Here is a 17,042-nt window from a genome sequence, read left to right on the forward strand (position 1 = left end):
TGAATATGGTTGATGCTTAACTGCCCTCTGAAATGGCCTAGCAAGCCACTCAGTTCACGGGCAATTCTGGATAGGCAACAAATGCTAGACTTGTCAGTGACAACCAGATCTCATGGAAGAATAAACAAAGACGAGTTAATGTCTGTGGTTCTGATGTCACTGCAAAAATAGAGTTGGACGCACCCCCAAACACCAGAGAATAAAACTTTGTCTTTGTTCTCCAAACAGGCCAGAGATGACACAAGTCTGGCAAGCAAGACAAAAAAGTCACTCTGGTTCAACTGGTTGCATTTTGGCCCCTGACTCGCTATTGTTTGAAGTGCTCAAGTCCAGGTATGGAACATGAATCTGGGTACTATCAGAAGGGCCATCTTTCAGATGGCATGTTAAACCAAAGCCCCTCCTGCCCTTTTAGATAGGCAGAAAAGATCACATGGCATTTATTTCAAATGGTCGAGATATCCCTCAAGATCACAGGGACAACAGGCTATCTGGTCATATTATGCTGTTGTTTATAGGAGTTTGCTTCGAACAAATTTGACAGTATGGTCATGCTTCTTAAATTACAATAGTGATCATGCAGAATTTTCAGAGTCGTAAAGTGTCTGAGGCATCAGGTGATCATAAGCACCATAAAAATACATATCTTTCTTTCAAAGGTAATACATAATCTGGAAATAAAGGGTAGTATCAGATCCCAGATTGCAAAGTGGTAGGAGACATCTTCTGGGCAACATGGCCTATTACTGTCCTGTAAATTCCTGTGCAATATGGTTCTCCACTTTCATCAGAAGTTATCAAATGAAAATGCATTGGGATTGAAAATCCTATTCGTAAAAACATTCAGCTGTTCGAATGCCTTTTCCACATAAAAGTACACAAAAAACCTTAACAGGAACTAGCCTCCCGGACGACCTGCATCCACTATTGTTTGCCTACCGATGCAACAGGTCCACAGCAGGCATCACCTCCCCGGCCCTACACTCAACACTGGAATACCTAGATAACAAGGACACCTATGTCAGACTCCTATTTATTGACTAAACCTCAGCCTTCACCACATTATTCCCATGAAATCCATCTCCAAACTCTGCGGCTTGGGCCTCAGCACCTCCCTTTGCGACTGGATCCTGAACTTCCAAACGCACAGATCACAATCAGGCACAATCACAATAGGCAACAACACTTACTCAACAATTATCCTCAACACCAGTGCCCTACAAGGCCGTGTTCTCAACCCCCGACTATACTCTTTATACACCTACGACAGTGTGGCCAAATTCCCCTCCAGTTCGATTTTCAAATTTGATGATACCACTGCTGTGGGTTGGATCTTAAACAATGACGAGACAGAATACAGGAAATGAAATAGCAAATCTGCTGAACTAGTGTGGCAACAATAATCTCTCCTTCAATGTCAACAAAACGAAGGAGATTGACATTGACTTCAGGAAGAATAAAGGAGAACAGGCCCCTGTCTACATCAACCGGGACGAAGTAGAAAGGGACGACAGCTTCAAGTTTTTAGGCGTCCAGACCATCAGCAACCTGTCCTGGATGCCCCCATTCCCCGCCCCCTCCAATACCGACGCTATATTAAGAATGCCCACCAATGCCTCTACTTTCTCAGAAGACTAAGGAAATTTGGCATGTCAGCTATGACTCCCACCAACTTTTACAGATGCATAGAAAGCATTCTTTCTGGTTGTATCACAGCTTGGTATGGCTCCTGCTCTGCCCAAGACTGCAAGGAACTAATAAAGGTTTGAATGTAGCCCAAACAATCACACGAACTAGCCTCCCATCCATTGACTGTCTACACTTCCCGCTGCCTCGCCAAAACAGCCAGCATAATTAAAGACCCCACACACTCCAGGCATTCTTTCTTCCACATTCTTCCTTTGGGAAAATGATACAAAAGTCTGAGGTCACATACCAACTGACTCAAGAACAGCTTCTTTCCTGCTGCTGTCACTGTTAAATGAGCCTACCTCACATTAAGTTGATCTTTCTCTACACCCTAGCTACAACTGTAACACTACATTCTGCACTCTTGTTTCTTTCTCTATGAATGGTATGCTCTGTCTGTATCACGCACAAGAAACAATACTTTTCACTGTATGTTAATACATGTGACAATAAAAAATCAAATCAACTTTGATATATTAATTTGGAAATTTCTACAAACTTTGCAATTATTAGTCCACACAAACACACTCCAAATTGTCATGACATAACATTAAATTCTGTAGTTATAATCATGTACTGTTGCATAATATCTGTTCCAATTCCTATACAACAATAGGCAATTGATGCCAAAAAATGATGCTGCCACAGAACACAGTTAACCTCCCAGGACACGTAGTTAGCATGTCTCAGTAGTTCATGGCCAACATTACAACTTCTGATCTGTAGTATTTCACTGGCTCCATTTCACAATTACTGTAACGTAAACAAATCCTCCCTTAATGGGAGTTTTATTATTCTTAAGCCTAAGTTAATGGCATTTCATCTAGAAATGTGAGCCATAGAATTGCTAATAACAGCCAATTCCATACTTGGCAACTTGATTACCAGGAATTCAACTTGTGCTCAGTCATCAATATAAAACCCCTGGGATTCTATACACTCTATTTGTGTTGAGGCAGAATATCAATATATTTTGCCTAGTTACTAAGGTTTGAACACCTAAAATTCTACTGCTTTCACATATTCTCCCATGTAATTTTCTCCTTTACTCAAGCTGATGATTTATTTTTAAGAATGCCAATACAGCACCAGCACATTTTTTAATTTATTCGCTCATTTGTGGGACATGAACATCATTGACTGGCTAGCATTTATTTGCCCATTCCTAGTTGCCCTCGGAGGGCAGTTGAGAGTCACCAGAGTGCTGTGACTCTGGAGTCACATGCAGACTGGAGACATGGCAGATTTCCTTCCCCAAAGGATATTAAGTAACCACATGGGTTTTTCTGGCAATCAACAATGGTTTTGTGGTCATCAGCAGATTCTTAATAAGAACATAAGAAACAGGAACAGGAGTAGGCCATCTAGCCCTTCGAGCCTGCCCCACCATTCAATGAGATCATGGCTGATCTGAAGTGGATCAGTTCCACTTTCCCGCTTTCTCCCCATAACCCTTAATTCCCTTGTCTATCAAAAACCTATCTACCCGTGACTTAAATATATTTAGCGAGGTAGCCTCCACCACTTCAACGGGCAGAGAATTCCAGAGATTCACCACCCTTTGAGTGAAGAAGTTCCTCCTCAACTCCGATCTAAACTGCACCCCCCCTTATCTTAAGGCTTTTCGCCCTTTAAATAGTAATCCCTCCTACTATTATTTCTGCCAAATTTCTTAATTCCAAATACTTTTTATTGAATACAAATTCCACCATCTGCAGGAGTGGGATACAAACGCAGGTCACCAAATATTATCAGAGTTTCTGGATTAATAATCTAGTGATAATACTGCTGGGCCATCACTCAAATAGACATTCAGCACACATGACCTTCGTCAGAGTGCGAGTTTGCTAATATAGACTACATAGGGCTTCATAGTCAAATCCACTAATCCTACCTGATGGTAGATGGGAGTTATGAAAAACAATCAGGAGGAGGAAGGCTGGTTTATTTCAATCCCCAGGCTACTCCATCCCACAGCCACCAACTGCAGTACCCGCTGACCACTGCCCTACCTGATCCCAATTTATTGAATTGAAAATCTGAAAATTGGACATTGGGTTTTATAGTCTGTATACGACTTAGTAACATTTGCTTTTACAAATGGTGCATTCAAGGAGCCCCAATACTACGGATTATTTATTGGGACCAACATATAACATAATTGGGGAATCTTTCACCCAAATATTGTTTCATTATATTCATGAGTACTATACTGTATTTTGGTTAGGTCAATAAAGATTATACTACATACTATTTTGATTATTGTCTCTTGACAACTTAGTGTACAAAATACATTTTCATAAATGAACATATAATGATTTAGCATACTTTAAGGCTCCTGGTATGTTTAAGGATAAAGGGAAAGATTTAAAAACCACAAAACAGCATGACTGAAGCATAAATCCAACAGTCAATGTATGCAGTAATTGAATATATGCAGGCCTGATGAAAGGTCATCAACGTGAAAGATTAACTCTTTTCCTCTCTAGAGGTGCTGGCAGACCTGTTGAGTGTTTCTAGTGTTTTGTGTTTTCATGCTTCTGAACATGAAATCTTAATGAGCACAATGACTAGCTTATTGGTACAAAGGTTTTTTCTGCCTTTAAAATATTAATGGCATTCCCTTACCAAACCTCTCCACTTTTTTCTATTCTAAGATGCACCTCAAAATCTAGCTGTTGGACCAAGTTTTTGGCCACCTACCCAAAAGCTCCTTGTGAGACTTGGTGTCAAACGCTGCTTTAAGCCACTGCAATGAAGTGCCTTTGGATGTTTTATGTTGAAGGCATATTAATGAACACAAGTTGTTGCAGTTGGAAACACTATTTCGATAATATTAAGAAATATTTCACATCCTCTAGCAGGGCAGTCTTCAACTCCTGAGTCCATTTTAATGGCATTTCACCCAGAAATTGCGATCATAGATTAATTCTAGTAAGCCAATTTTGCATTTGTAATTCCGTTAGCATGAATTCAAACCATTGTACACTGTAACCAGTAAAAACCACATGGGGGTTAGTTTCTCCCATTGTTAATAGTGCTTTACCATGACTTTCAAACCTTGCTTAAATATACCACTTCACTTGAAAACAATTAAACGTTCCAAAGTACTTTCCCGAGTTGAAAGTGACAACAGGAAGCGAGAGAGAGATTGGGAACATGAGAAGAGTCTTCGCCAAAGCAGTAGCTTTCAAGTAGATCTCTGAAAGCCAATGAGATATCAAGATGGAACAATTAAATGTTAAACATGATTTGGGTCCTCAATAAGGCACTTAAATGATGACATTTATATGTACTTCAGTGGCTGTAATGCAGAAATGGAGCATCAGTTTGTAATTTAAATATAGTTTTATTTCGACTTTACCCTTCTTCTACTATCACACCCACCACTTCCGTGTTATCCGCTAAATTTGTTACATGATTGGTACATGTTTGCTTGTTTTTAAGCTGGTTTTTTAATCTATACATGAAATTTAATTTACACTGGAATTCAGCCTTCAAGGTGTAAACGTGTTTCTTGAATAAAATATAATTGGTAAATATTATGTGACTAAATTAATGAAGCAGGTTTTCCCAACACACCAAGAAAAGAACATAACAGGAGGAGGCAGAGAACTGGCTCCTTCGGGATCACGTCTGATCTGAGTATGACTTTAAACATCCATAACCCTTGACTCTCTTGTCAATGAAGTCTGATTATGCTCAAAGCTGAGTTAAACAATGACCCTGCCTCCACTGCTCACTGAGGAACAGAATTCTGACGATTAATGACTCTCATACAAAAAAATTCCTCTTCATTAGTTTTAAATGGGAGACCCCTTAATTTGAAACTATGCCCCCTAATTGTCGATTCCTCACATCTTTTCAGCATCTACCCAGTCAACCCTCTTCAGAATCTTATAAGCTAGGTACATAGGCCACACAGCCCAAAGACTGGCAGATCATTTCAATAACATTTCCCAGCCGCTGATCGAAATGGGCAAGGTGCAGACTGCAACCAACCAATCCATGCATACAAAACCCAAAACGGTGTCTAGCATTAGATGTAATTCTGTCTTTGGACAGCATTTGCTAATAATCCTTAGTGCGCTAAGAATTACACTGACAACCAATTTAAGATTGTCAGTTGGACTGAGTGTAATGCATGCATTTGTACTGGAAGATACATAAGTTAATACACAAATCCCTGTCCTTTGCAGACAGAAAAAACAGGTACACATATTGCACCTGTTTCAGCTAAACAAAATAATTGACAACCATTCACTGATTCATTCTCCAAGGTTAATACTTTGACCAATCAAGGATCAAATTTCAAACAATGCCTGGCAATTTTCAGTCATCATCCCCTAGTACATTCACCAGGATAACCGTTCTAACAATCAGTCTACTTGCCAAGCAAACTGCACTCTCTTCTCATATGGTATAAAGTGTCATTTTCACCTTATACTGGGCAGTCTTGCAAAATATCCTGATGAATGCAAAACAAGCAGCTTTGGCACAGCTCATGTTTCAATCCTTACATGTTTCAATAAGATCACATCTCATTCTTCTAAATTGCAATGAGTAGGAGCCCAATCTGTTCAATCATTCCTTCAACCTATGAAGTCAATCTAGCAAATCTTCTCTAAACTGCTTCAAATTAAGTATACCCTTCTTTAAGGAGACTGAAACTGTATGCCCTTACCATAGCAAGAAGTCTCACAACACCAGGTTAAAGTCCAACAGGTTTATTTGGCAACTTAGCTTTCGGAGCCTCAAGCTCCTTCATCAGGGTGAGATTTCTCACAGGGCGAAACCTGTTGGACTTTAACCTGGTGTTGAGACTTCTTACTACGCTTATCCCAATCTAACGCTGGCATCTCCACATCATGACCTTATCATTGCCATGGACAGCTGTAGCAAGACTTTCCTACTCTTATAATCCATTGCCTTTGCAATGAAGGCCAGTAAAGGCAGTAATCTGTTTCTATCGCTGTTTGGTCAGAGAGATGAGAACAAAATACTGAAAAATTGCAATACTGATATCTGCCAGGAAAAGTTAAGCATGTGCATTGCTGACCTTTAATCTGAGCTTCTTGATTCAAGTCACACTCAGACTGATAGGAAAAAGGAATTTCCTATCACCTCACACCATGAACTCTAACAACATTCATGAACCTATTAAGTATCTGTTCAATGTTAAGCCTAGAGGGCAGTCTCCCTATTGCTGCCTCCTTGTTTACACAGGACATTTCCAGCAAGCAAAAGCTGAGGCACCAAAATCCCATGTCTGAAACAGCCAAAATGTGATGCAATAAACCCTTCCATTTAATTTCCTTGCTTTAAACTGGGTTCAAGCACCTCAAATTATCTATATAAATATGCTGATCTGGAAACAGAATTTTATAAAGATTAAATTAAAAATATACAATTGAACAAGTTAGGGCCTTTACCCACTGCAGTATAGGAGAGGTGACCTTATTGAAACATACAAAGCCCTGAGGCAACTCAACAGGGTGGATACTGAGAGGATGTTTCTTCTTGTGGAAGAAAATGTAAAAATATTAGATCTCCCTTCCAAAACTGAGTTAAGCAGAATTTTTTCCTCAACAATCAGTGGAATTTTCTTCCCCATAAAGCAGTGAAGCCTGGGTCATTGAATGCAGTCAAGGCTGAGTTAGATAGATGTTGATTGACAAGGGAGTCAAGGGTTATGAGGGTGCAGACAGCAGAGTGGGGTCAAAGCCATGATCTTATCAAATGGCAGCGCAGGCTTGAAGTGTCAAATGACCCATTCAGAACCATACAGTACAGAATAGACTGGTTGGCCCATCCAGTCTGCACTGCCAAAACCAAACTAAATCTACACTAATTCTATTTTCCAGAACTTGGCCCATGTTGATTATGATATTTCAAGTGCTCATCCATATACTTTTTAAAGGTTGAGGTTTCCTGCCTTTACTGTGCATTCCAGAGTCCCACCACCCTCTGGGCAGAAAATATTTTCCTCAAATCCCCTCAGAACCTCCTGCCCTTCTTCTTAAGATTATGCCCTCTCATTTTTGACCCTTCTATGAAGGGGAACAACTGCTTCCTATCCATACCCCTCAATCTTATATTATCTCAATTAGGCCCCCCCCCTCCAGCCTTCTTTGCTCCAAAGAAAACAACCCAAACTTACCCAGCTCCTCTTCACAGCTCAAATGCTTCATTCCCTGCAACATTCTGGTGAATCTCCTCTGCACCCTCTCCAGTGCAATCACATTCTTCTCAAAGTGGGACAGCCAGAACTGCACACAGTATTCTAGCTGTGGCTTAACCGAAGTTTTGTACAGCTCCAACATAAACACTACAGCATATCCCTGTTCACAGGTTCTACTTTATGAAATGGAAGAAGGTTTGAGATTAAAAATAGTCTTCAGGCCAATTCAGCCCCATTCTTAATTTGATTGTTTTCTTCTGGCTGATGCATCAAGTCTTTCTGCCAATTGTTTTTTTTAAAACTAGAGTCATTAGTGGTGCTATTAAAGGAGAACAATAAATAGACAATAAGATAGATGAAGCAACTCCATGTCCACAAACTGGCCCCATAAACTACAGGTTCCCCCACTTGGGTAAGAGAGGCAAAAATGCATCAATAAACAATGGGCACACAGAAAGACTGAGTTTGGAAAGTGTTCAAGTCAGGAAACCCAATGACATAAATGTGTGAAAGCCTAACTCATCCTGTGTTCAGAAGCAACTCAATCATTTACATACCATTAAATGGAACAACCTAAAAGATGGCATTCCAGTATGTTCATCTGCCAACTAACCCTATTAGCTGCACCAAACAATGCTATAAGTTACATTTCAGACATCTGTTGTCTGCATCTGTTAACAGCTATGGGTTATAAACTAAATGCAGGGTTATGCTATTGACGCTATGTGGGGCTAGGACAGAGCATGGCACTAGTTAGTAGTGGCATCAGGTTTACCGCACACTGCTTGCTTCCAGTGATGCTGCAAGATAAACATTTGAGGTTGGCAATTCTCTTTCCAGTCCTCTTAGAGTACCACCTCAAACTCAATAATCAGTGATCATCTATTGGGATACACAGTCAATGCCCACCAAGTCATAACCTCCTTACTAACATCTTAATTGCTTACCACTTTCCAGCATGATAAAATCTGCTTATGGATGGAAAAGTCTTTCAAAGGATTTAAGATTTCTCTCACTGTCTGCTATAGTGGGTGATCCTATTACATCCATTTACAACTCCTCCAGACCAATGGTTTTCAAACTTTTTTTTCAGATGACACACTTTAAGCAAATGATTTATCCAGTGACCCAATAAACTTGCAGACTGTTGACTGGAGGTCTTGGCACTCTGTACATAGTGTTAGTGCTGCTCTGCCCTTTGGCATCAATTGCAGGTACAGACCATGCAGACCTGTTTATTGCCTCTTGTGGGTCATAGTGCATATTGAATACGTATTTCACTTACCCAGAGAAAAACAGTAAGGGTCTCAACAAAAATCAATTTTGGTGACCCATTTTTAACATCCCACAACCCAATTGAGGGTCATGACCTTACTTTGAAAGCCAGTGCTCTGAATCCATTTTTTGTGTCTTACTTGCTCCATTACTATCTTTGGTTATTTTGCCATCATATCTCTTCTGTCACTCATTTATTCTTCCCCCCACCCCTTTCCTGCCTCTTGCTGAAAGCCTAACTTTTCTAGTTTTGTCAAAAGGCCTCGACTTAAAACATTAACTCTGCATTTTTATCCACAGATGCTGTCCGACTTGGTGAGTATTTAACATTTTTTCCTGATTTCCAGCATAGAGTATTTTGCTTTTGATCCATTTAGCACTTGAGCATTCTACGTTTCCAGTAATAAGGGTATATTTTTGATAGATGAGCCGTTGTCATTAAATGAATGGAAATGTACAAGGTGATGGATTTGCCATCAAGAAGTTGCATCCAATTGATCTGTGCTGTCCTCCAAAAAAGGCCTTACTCACCTCCTAGTGGTGAGTCACAGCAGAAGTTAAATATACGAAACTACCTCCACTGGCAAACCACTCACTCTGAAAGATGGTGCATAAAGCAGATTATAAAAAAGGATTTTAAAGTAGGAAACAACTTAGCTTGCTGCTCAAGTGTAAAGTTCACATACTTTAGGAGATTACTCACAATCCTGCAACTGGGTATATCATCTACAAGAATTACACCTGGGATGAAATAATGTACTAACTTACAAAGATTACAGGGGATAGTGTTTGAAAGAATCTTCAAAGCAACTTATTGGATCACTTGATTTGCAAACCTGAAGATTCTCATTAACTTCTGTTATTCCCATAGCCTTCAATGAATAGTGTCCTTAGAAAGCCTTGGATCACACTGGAACTGAGCAAAGGTATGGCACATGGATTTTGATCTTCAACGCAAGGTAATACACAGTGGAAGAGCTAACAGCAAACATGCATGTTAATATGAAAACACTTATTTTAAGATTCAACTGGTAGAGGATAAAAAGAATTGGGGAGCAAATAATCAAGTCTTGAAAGCACTGGTGCTTTCTACCTGTACAGAGCAGTGTTTAAGGTAAACAGTACCAGCAGCATCTTCCTGGGACGAGGACGACCAGACTGTATATACATGGGGCAGAGGCCAGTGACAAGACCAATTCTAAAGAATGCTTTGCGACTTTGGGCACTATTTCAAAAGAGCTACCACTTTATTAGAAAGCGTGCTGCAGAGATGATTCCAGACTAACGGTGTTATGTTATGAAGAAGGATTCAAGCAACTAAATGTTCTTTTCCATTGAAGAAAATGGAGGGAAACCATGACATGAAAGCAATCAATAAGGTTTATTTGAAGTAAAACAAGGCCGACAAGCCAAAGTCTACAGGACAAGTACAACTTCAAAAGCCTCGAACAAGACTAAAAATTCGAAACAAGAAATACTGAGGATAGTGGACAAAGGGGGAGACTCTTTTCAGCCAGTTATCAAAAAAGGGCACAGATTAAAGTGCAGAATTGCAGATTACTATGTGATTTTTCTCAAACTTGAAGGCCATGATGGAATAATCGTACACAGGTGGATTGATTAGCACTTTTCTTTTTAATTTCTAATTTCAATCTCCAGGAATCTTCTTGCGAGTGTTCCTGGCTGCTGTAACTTCCCGAAACTCTGATTAGACATGTAAATCGGGTTTCTGCCAAAATTACAGCAACCAATAAGGAAAACTTTAAAGGAAATTCCCACGTATGTTCCTACAGTTAAAAATTACCAAGGAATTCAGTTTAGATGAACGCACAGACACTGCACTATTATGGCACTTTGTGTTACTCAAGACTAACATATCATTTAGCCACGCTAAGATTAGTTTTGATCTATATTGCTTTTAAACCCATACATGCATGAAACAAATTGTGATTCAATATATAAATGCAAGTTCATAGAATCCTACAGTGCAGGAGGAGGTCATTCAGCCCATCATGTCTGCATCAGCCACAATCCCACCCAGACCCGATCCTCATTTACCCTGGCTAGTCCCCCTGATACTAAGAGGCAATTTAGTATGACCAATCAACCTAACCCGCACATCTTTGGACTGTGGGAGGAAACCAGAGCACCCAGAGGAAACCCACATAGACATGGGGAGAATGTGTAAACTCCACACAGACAGTGATTCAAGCCAGTAATTGATCCCAGGTCCTTGGCGCTGAAAGGCAGCAGTGTTAACCACTGTGCCATCAGTTAGATAGAGTACCAGATCGTAAAAGTAATAAACAGGAATTGCATCTCTCTCCCTCATGCCCCATCTAATGATCAATGAGAACTTACTATCTGGTCACTACTGCCTTCATTAGTTCTATAAAAGTGCAGTATCTAGTGGCAGTAGTTTTATTTTGCTTTCAATACATTGTTTGTCACATCAACAGAAATTGAAATGACCACCATGTGTTGGATGAATGATAAAATCCTCAGAAACAGATCAATGGCTAAGCCAGAATTACTGCAAGTTTAACTGTGCTATTTTCAGTCAACCATCATAAGTCAGGCAGTAAATACCCTGACAAAATAATACTCACTTAAAAATAAATTTAAATGCAAACATTTTCTCAAAAAGCTGTTAATGTATGAATATCACTGAAATTCAAACTAGTTGTAATTTTGAAAAATTTAACAGGAGGGCATGAATTACAATTGAGACTTTTTTGATAACTCACGAAACATCCCAAATTCAGAATTTTGCAGATGTGCCACAGTGTATTTGGTGATTAATCAATAAACAAAGCTGACATGCAAAGTTTACTGAACCTCAGATCTCAACCATAAAATGAGGTACTGCGCAACATTTCAAAGATCACAGCCATTCACCAAAATACCGAGACCAATGTTGCAAAACCATATTCTGAAAATAGGTCACCGCTTTTCACAGCAACGCTTTTGCCTCTGGAATCAGATTACTCCACAGATAACATGTAGCAAAACGAAACTCTGAAAATGTTGTATCACAATTGCTGTAAAAATGGTACATGAAACATTTTTATTCTTCAAGACAAAATCTTGCCCAGGTTAGGGGGAATTAGCCATTGTAAATGCATGGGGTTAAGGGGAATCAGCAGAGTGGAGGGCCTGGGTGGGATGCTCTTTCAGTGAGTTGATGCAGACTTGATGGGCTCAATGGCCTCTTTATATGCACTGTCAGGATTCTATGGTACAGCCCCTTTATTGCATGAAAACATAATAGATAACCAGAACAGTCGAATTACCCCATTAAAGTCAACAATCAAAGTTATGAACTGCCTGTCAGAACAAAAAGTTTCAGGTAAAACCACTGTTCACAAAACCACGCTTTCTACATGGCTATTACCACCTCAAACAATCGTGCACCTTGCAAATGACTGCTGACTTCCGAGCTGTCTGCAGAAGTTGACAGAAATAGATTAACAGCAGCAAGCCAACTGACTTGTACAACGAAGCAATACAAGTATAATGAGCACAAAAATGTTACTGCAGATTTGTAAAAGGTATATAGCAACAATTAATAACATGGACAGGCTTTTAAAAATATTATACCTGCACAACAGCTAGGTGGGGAGGGAAGAGAGGGAGCGAGAGAGAGGTGACAAACTGCAGTACTTGTGTACCTTAAAAAGAGCATTTTGTGCCACCGAGTAGGTTGGGGCTTAGGGATGGGAAAGGATGCCAGTTCGCAAGAACAATGCAAAGCAAAAACTCAACCTTAGAAAACACCAACTAGTTTCTTCAAACAAGAAAACAAAAAGCAGTTTCCACAACCTGGGGGCATGTTATAAAAAGGGACATATTTAAGGGGACAGGGTAAAGAGTAAAGAGGGGACAGGGTAAAGAGTAAAGAGGGGACAGGGTAAAGAGTAAAGAGGGGACAGGGTAAAGAGTAAAGAGGGGACAGGGTAAAGAGTAAAGAGGGGACAGGGTAAAGAGTAAAGAGGGGACAGGGTAAAGAGTAAAGAGGGGACAGGGTAAAGAGTAAAGAGGGGACAGGGTAAAGAGTAAAGAGGGGACAGGGTAAAGAGTAAAGAGGGGACAGGGTAAAGAGTAAAGAGGGGACAGGGTAAAGAGTAAAGAGGGGACAGGGTAAAGAGTAAAGAGGGGACAGGGTAAAGAGTAAAGAGGGGACAGGGTAAAGAGTAAAGAGGGGACAGGGTAAAGAGTAAAGAGGGGACAGGGTAAAGAGTAAAGAGGGGACAGGGTAAAGAGTAAAGAGGGGACAGGGTAAAGAGTAAAGAGGGGACAGGGTAAAGAGTAAAGAGGGGACAGGGTAAAGAGTAAAGAGGGGACAGGGTAAAGAGTAAAGAGGGGACAGGGTAAAGAGTAAAGAGGGGACAGGGTAAAGAGTAAAGAGGGGACAGGGTAAAGAGTAAAGAGGGGACAGGGTAAAGAGTAAAGAGGGGACAGGGTAAAGAGTAAAGAGGGGACAGGGTAAAGAGTAAAGAGGGGACAGGGTAAAGAGTAAAGAGGGGACAGGGTAAAGAGTAAAGAGGGGACAGGGTAAAGAGACATATTACAGAAGGTCAGGGAGGTACAGATGGTGGGAACCAATAGCTGTTGGTACTGTTAGTTTTGGGACAGACATACACATGTTTATATATTGAGCATTGTGTGCACTGGGGCACTAGGCCCAGATTGAATGAATGAGCCTGAGGCCGCCCAGCCAGCCAGCCGGCCTCCCCCTCTGCCTCTCCCCCACTGCACACTCACCGCTCTCGATCTCGTTGCCTTTTTTGGCTGTCGCAGCGTTTCCCATCCTTCGGAAGACACTGAGGAGACTCAGTAGTTGAAGCTTTGTCCTGTGCTGGCTGTGGCCTGGGTATTGAGCTGCTCTCTGGCCCCCCTCCTCCTCCTCCTCCTCCTCCCCCTCCCCCTTTCCTCCCTCCCTCCCTCCCTCTCTCCTCAGGAAGAGTCACAAACACACACACTCTCTCCGGGAGGAGGTGCCGCTCGGGCTGTCACACAGTGGGATTTTACTCTCAGGTAATGATCAACCCCGCTCTCGGCATGTACGGGCTGTTGTTGCTGTAGTCCCTCCGCCTGCACCGTCTCTCTCGCTCGGTCTCTCCGGCGGCAACGTCCACTTCAGCAGCCCGCAACCCAACTTGATGCCGGAAATGACGAACAAACCAGCGCGCATACACTCTTGCTAGCTTTTCCCCTCCTCACCGCTCCGTGCGTGCGTACGTGCCCGAACGAGGGAGCGGGCTGCGGAACGTGCGTGCGTGCGTGCGTGACGTCATTACGTCAGGTGCGGGGGGGGGACCGCCGCGGAGCAGTGGGCCCGACGTCATGACGTCTTAAGAGAGAGTGTGTGTCCCCGAGCTGTATACACGCTCTGAAGTCACTGCGGGGACGGGGAGGGGCGGCCGCCTGCTTGGGAGGGGGCGGGGCCGGGGCCGGCCTTCGCCGGGGGAGGGGGCGGGGCCGGCCTTTGCTGGGGGAGGGGGCGGGGCCGGGGCCAGATTTGGCTGGGAGAAGGGCGGGGCGGTCACTGGGCGGAGGGAACGGGGGCGGGGCAGCGCGGGCAGAGGGGCGGGGGGGGGGAAAGCGGTTTGACCCCGTGACCGTAGGCGCGCACTCGGGGAAAGGGGCGGAGCTTCTGGCCGCCCACCAGCGGGTTAGGTTGCGCCATTTTCGCCGCCGTGCCACCAAACCTGCTTCCCTCTCCAAAACAAACCTCATTATTTATAGTCAAAGGAAAGGTCACTGTGGATGTGAGCAGGTCCAATGGTTTGCGGCGGGACGGTATTGTTTGGGGGGGGGTGATGGATGCTGGAGGGTTTGATTGAAGGGGTGTTTACTGATTTTGGCGGGTTGTTGTTGTTCTGGGCCGGGGCCGCTGTGAAGTGAATCTGGAACTATTTTGTATGGCGGCGCAGGGAGATGGGGGCTGGGAGCCGCATCACTGTGTTGTTTCCACGTTAACGGGCGGCGCCGGCACTACTTTGGACGCTTCACCGCCCCAGCTGGTGTCGTGGGGCGGCTTCCGGTCTCCCAGCTTGGTGGTGGGCCCCACCAGTCAGTGTTAAAGCTGGTCCTGACTCTCACACACCCCAGCACCTATAGGCTTGTTTTACTGCTTATTTCTTAAATGGTACCTCTACACACAAATAACCTCAGGGCTTACAGTAGTCATTAGCACGGAAAGAGGCCATTTGTCCCATCAAACTGGTGCAGGTTCTCTGTAAATCTTCCCCCTTCAGGTGTTTACCAGTTCCCTCTTCAAATCCAGGATCCAACCTGCCTACGCCACACTGTCCCAACAGTGGCACAGTGGTTAGCACCGCGTTCATCTGTCCAATTCCTGGCTCGGGTCACCGTGGAGTTTGCACGTTCTCCCGGTGTCTGCGTGGGTTTCGTCCGGCTGCTCCAGTTTCCACCCACAGTCCAAGGATGTACGGGTTAGGTTGTTTGGCCTTGCCAAATTGTCCTTTCATGTCAGGGAGACGAGCTAGGTAAAGACACGGAGTTGTGGAGATAGGGCCTGGGTGCGATTGCAGTCAGTGTGGATTCGATGGGCCAAATGGCCTCCTTCTTCACTACGAGATTTTACAACTCTACTCCAGATCCTAACCACTCACTGTGCAGAAAGGGTTTTCCTTGTGTCGTTTCTTGGGATTTTAACCACTCCATGTTGGTGGTTGTGTCTTCAGTTGCCTGGGCTCCAAGTTCTGGAATTCCCTACCTACACCTCTCTGCCTCTTTATCTCGCTTTTTGCCTTTAAGACATTCATTAGAACTATCTCTTTAACCAAATCTTTGGTCATAAGACCTAATGTATCTTGACATCATTTTGTTTTATGAGCACCTTGGGGCATTTTATTACATTAAAGATGCTCTGTAAATATAATCAGTTATTATTTTGTCAATCGCCTTGAATTAGTGTCCCCTTGGTCCTCAATCCTTTCGATCAACGGGAACAGTTTCCATCCTGTCTAGATCCTCATGATTTTGAATTTACTGGAGTTCTATGAGGATGTGTCTAGGGCGGTGGATAGAGGAGAGCCGGTGGATGTGGTCTTTCTGGATTTTCAGAAGGCGTTTGATAAGGTACCTCACAAGAGGTTACTGCAGAAGGTCAGAGGACATGGAGTTGGGGGTAGGGTGTTAGCGTGGATAGAGGATTGGTTGTCAAATAGGAGGCAGAGAGTGGGGGTCAATGGGTGCTATTCGGATTGGCGGTTGGTGACTAGTGGGGTGCCCCAGGGGTCGGTGCTGGGGCCTCAGCTATTTACCATTTATATAGATGATCTGGAGGAGGGAACCGAGTGTAGGGTGTCGAAATTTGCTGATGACACCAAGATTGGGGGAAAGGCAAATTGTGCGGAGGGTGTGGAGAGTCTGCAGAAGGATCTAGATAGGCTGGGCGAATGGGCCAGGAAATGGCAAATGGAATTTAATGTTGGCAAGTGTGAGGTGGTCCACTTTGGTAGGAAGAATGGTAGGAAGGACTATTACTTACGTGGCGAAAAACTGCAGCAGGCGACGGTGCAGAGGGACCTCGGGGTCCTTGTGCATGAGTCGCAAAAACCCAGCCTGCAGGTGCAGCAGGTGGTCAGGAAGGCGAATGGGATGCTGGCCTTCATAGCGAGGGGGATTGAATATAAAAGTAGGGAGGTCTTGCTGCAGCTGTATAGGGCATTGGTGAGGCCGCAGCTGGAGTACTGTGTGCAGTTTTGGGCGCCGCACCTGCGCAAGGATATTTTGGCCTTGGAGGGAGTGCAGAGGAGGTTTACTAGGCTGATACCGGAGTTGAGGGGGTTGAGCTATGAGGAGAGGCTGAATAAACTAGGCTTGTACTCGTTAGAGTTTAGAAGAATGAGGGGAGATCTCATTGAGA

At 43.1% G+C, this 17,042-nt stretch overlaps 1 protein-coding gene across 1 annotated transcript in view; it reads right to left on the reverse strand.

Moving 5' to 3' along the window:
* LOC145347569 (cAMP-dependent protein kinase catalytic subunit beta) overlaps positions 1-14,065 on the reverse strand; it is a 139,539-nt gene extending 125,474 nt beyond the window's left edge. Inside the window, exon 1 of the mRNA XM_080195112.1 lies at positions 13,910-14,065. Coding sequence (XP_080051238.1) covers positions 13,910-13,955 — 46 coding nt within the window. The 5' untranslated portion in view covers positions 13,956-14,065. The remainder of the gene's footprint in view (positions 1-13,909) is intronic.
* Between the last annotated feature and the right edge of the window lie 2,977 nt (positions 14,066-17,042).

The sequence above is a fragment of the Carcharhinus amblyrhynchos genome, chromosome 9, assembly GCF_965287045.1.
Source record: "Carcharhinus amblyrhynchos chromosome 9, sCarAmb.v2.hapA, whole genome shotgun sequence".
NCBI lineage: Eukaryota > Metazoa > Chordata > Chondrichthyes > Carcharhiniformes > Carcharhinidae > Carcharhinus > Carcharhinus amblyrhynchos.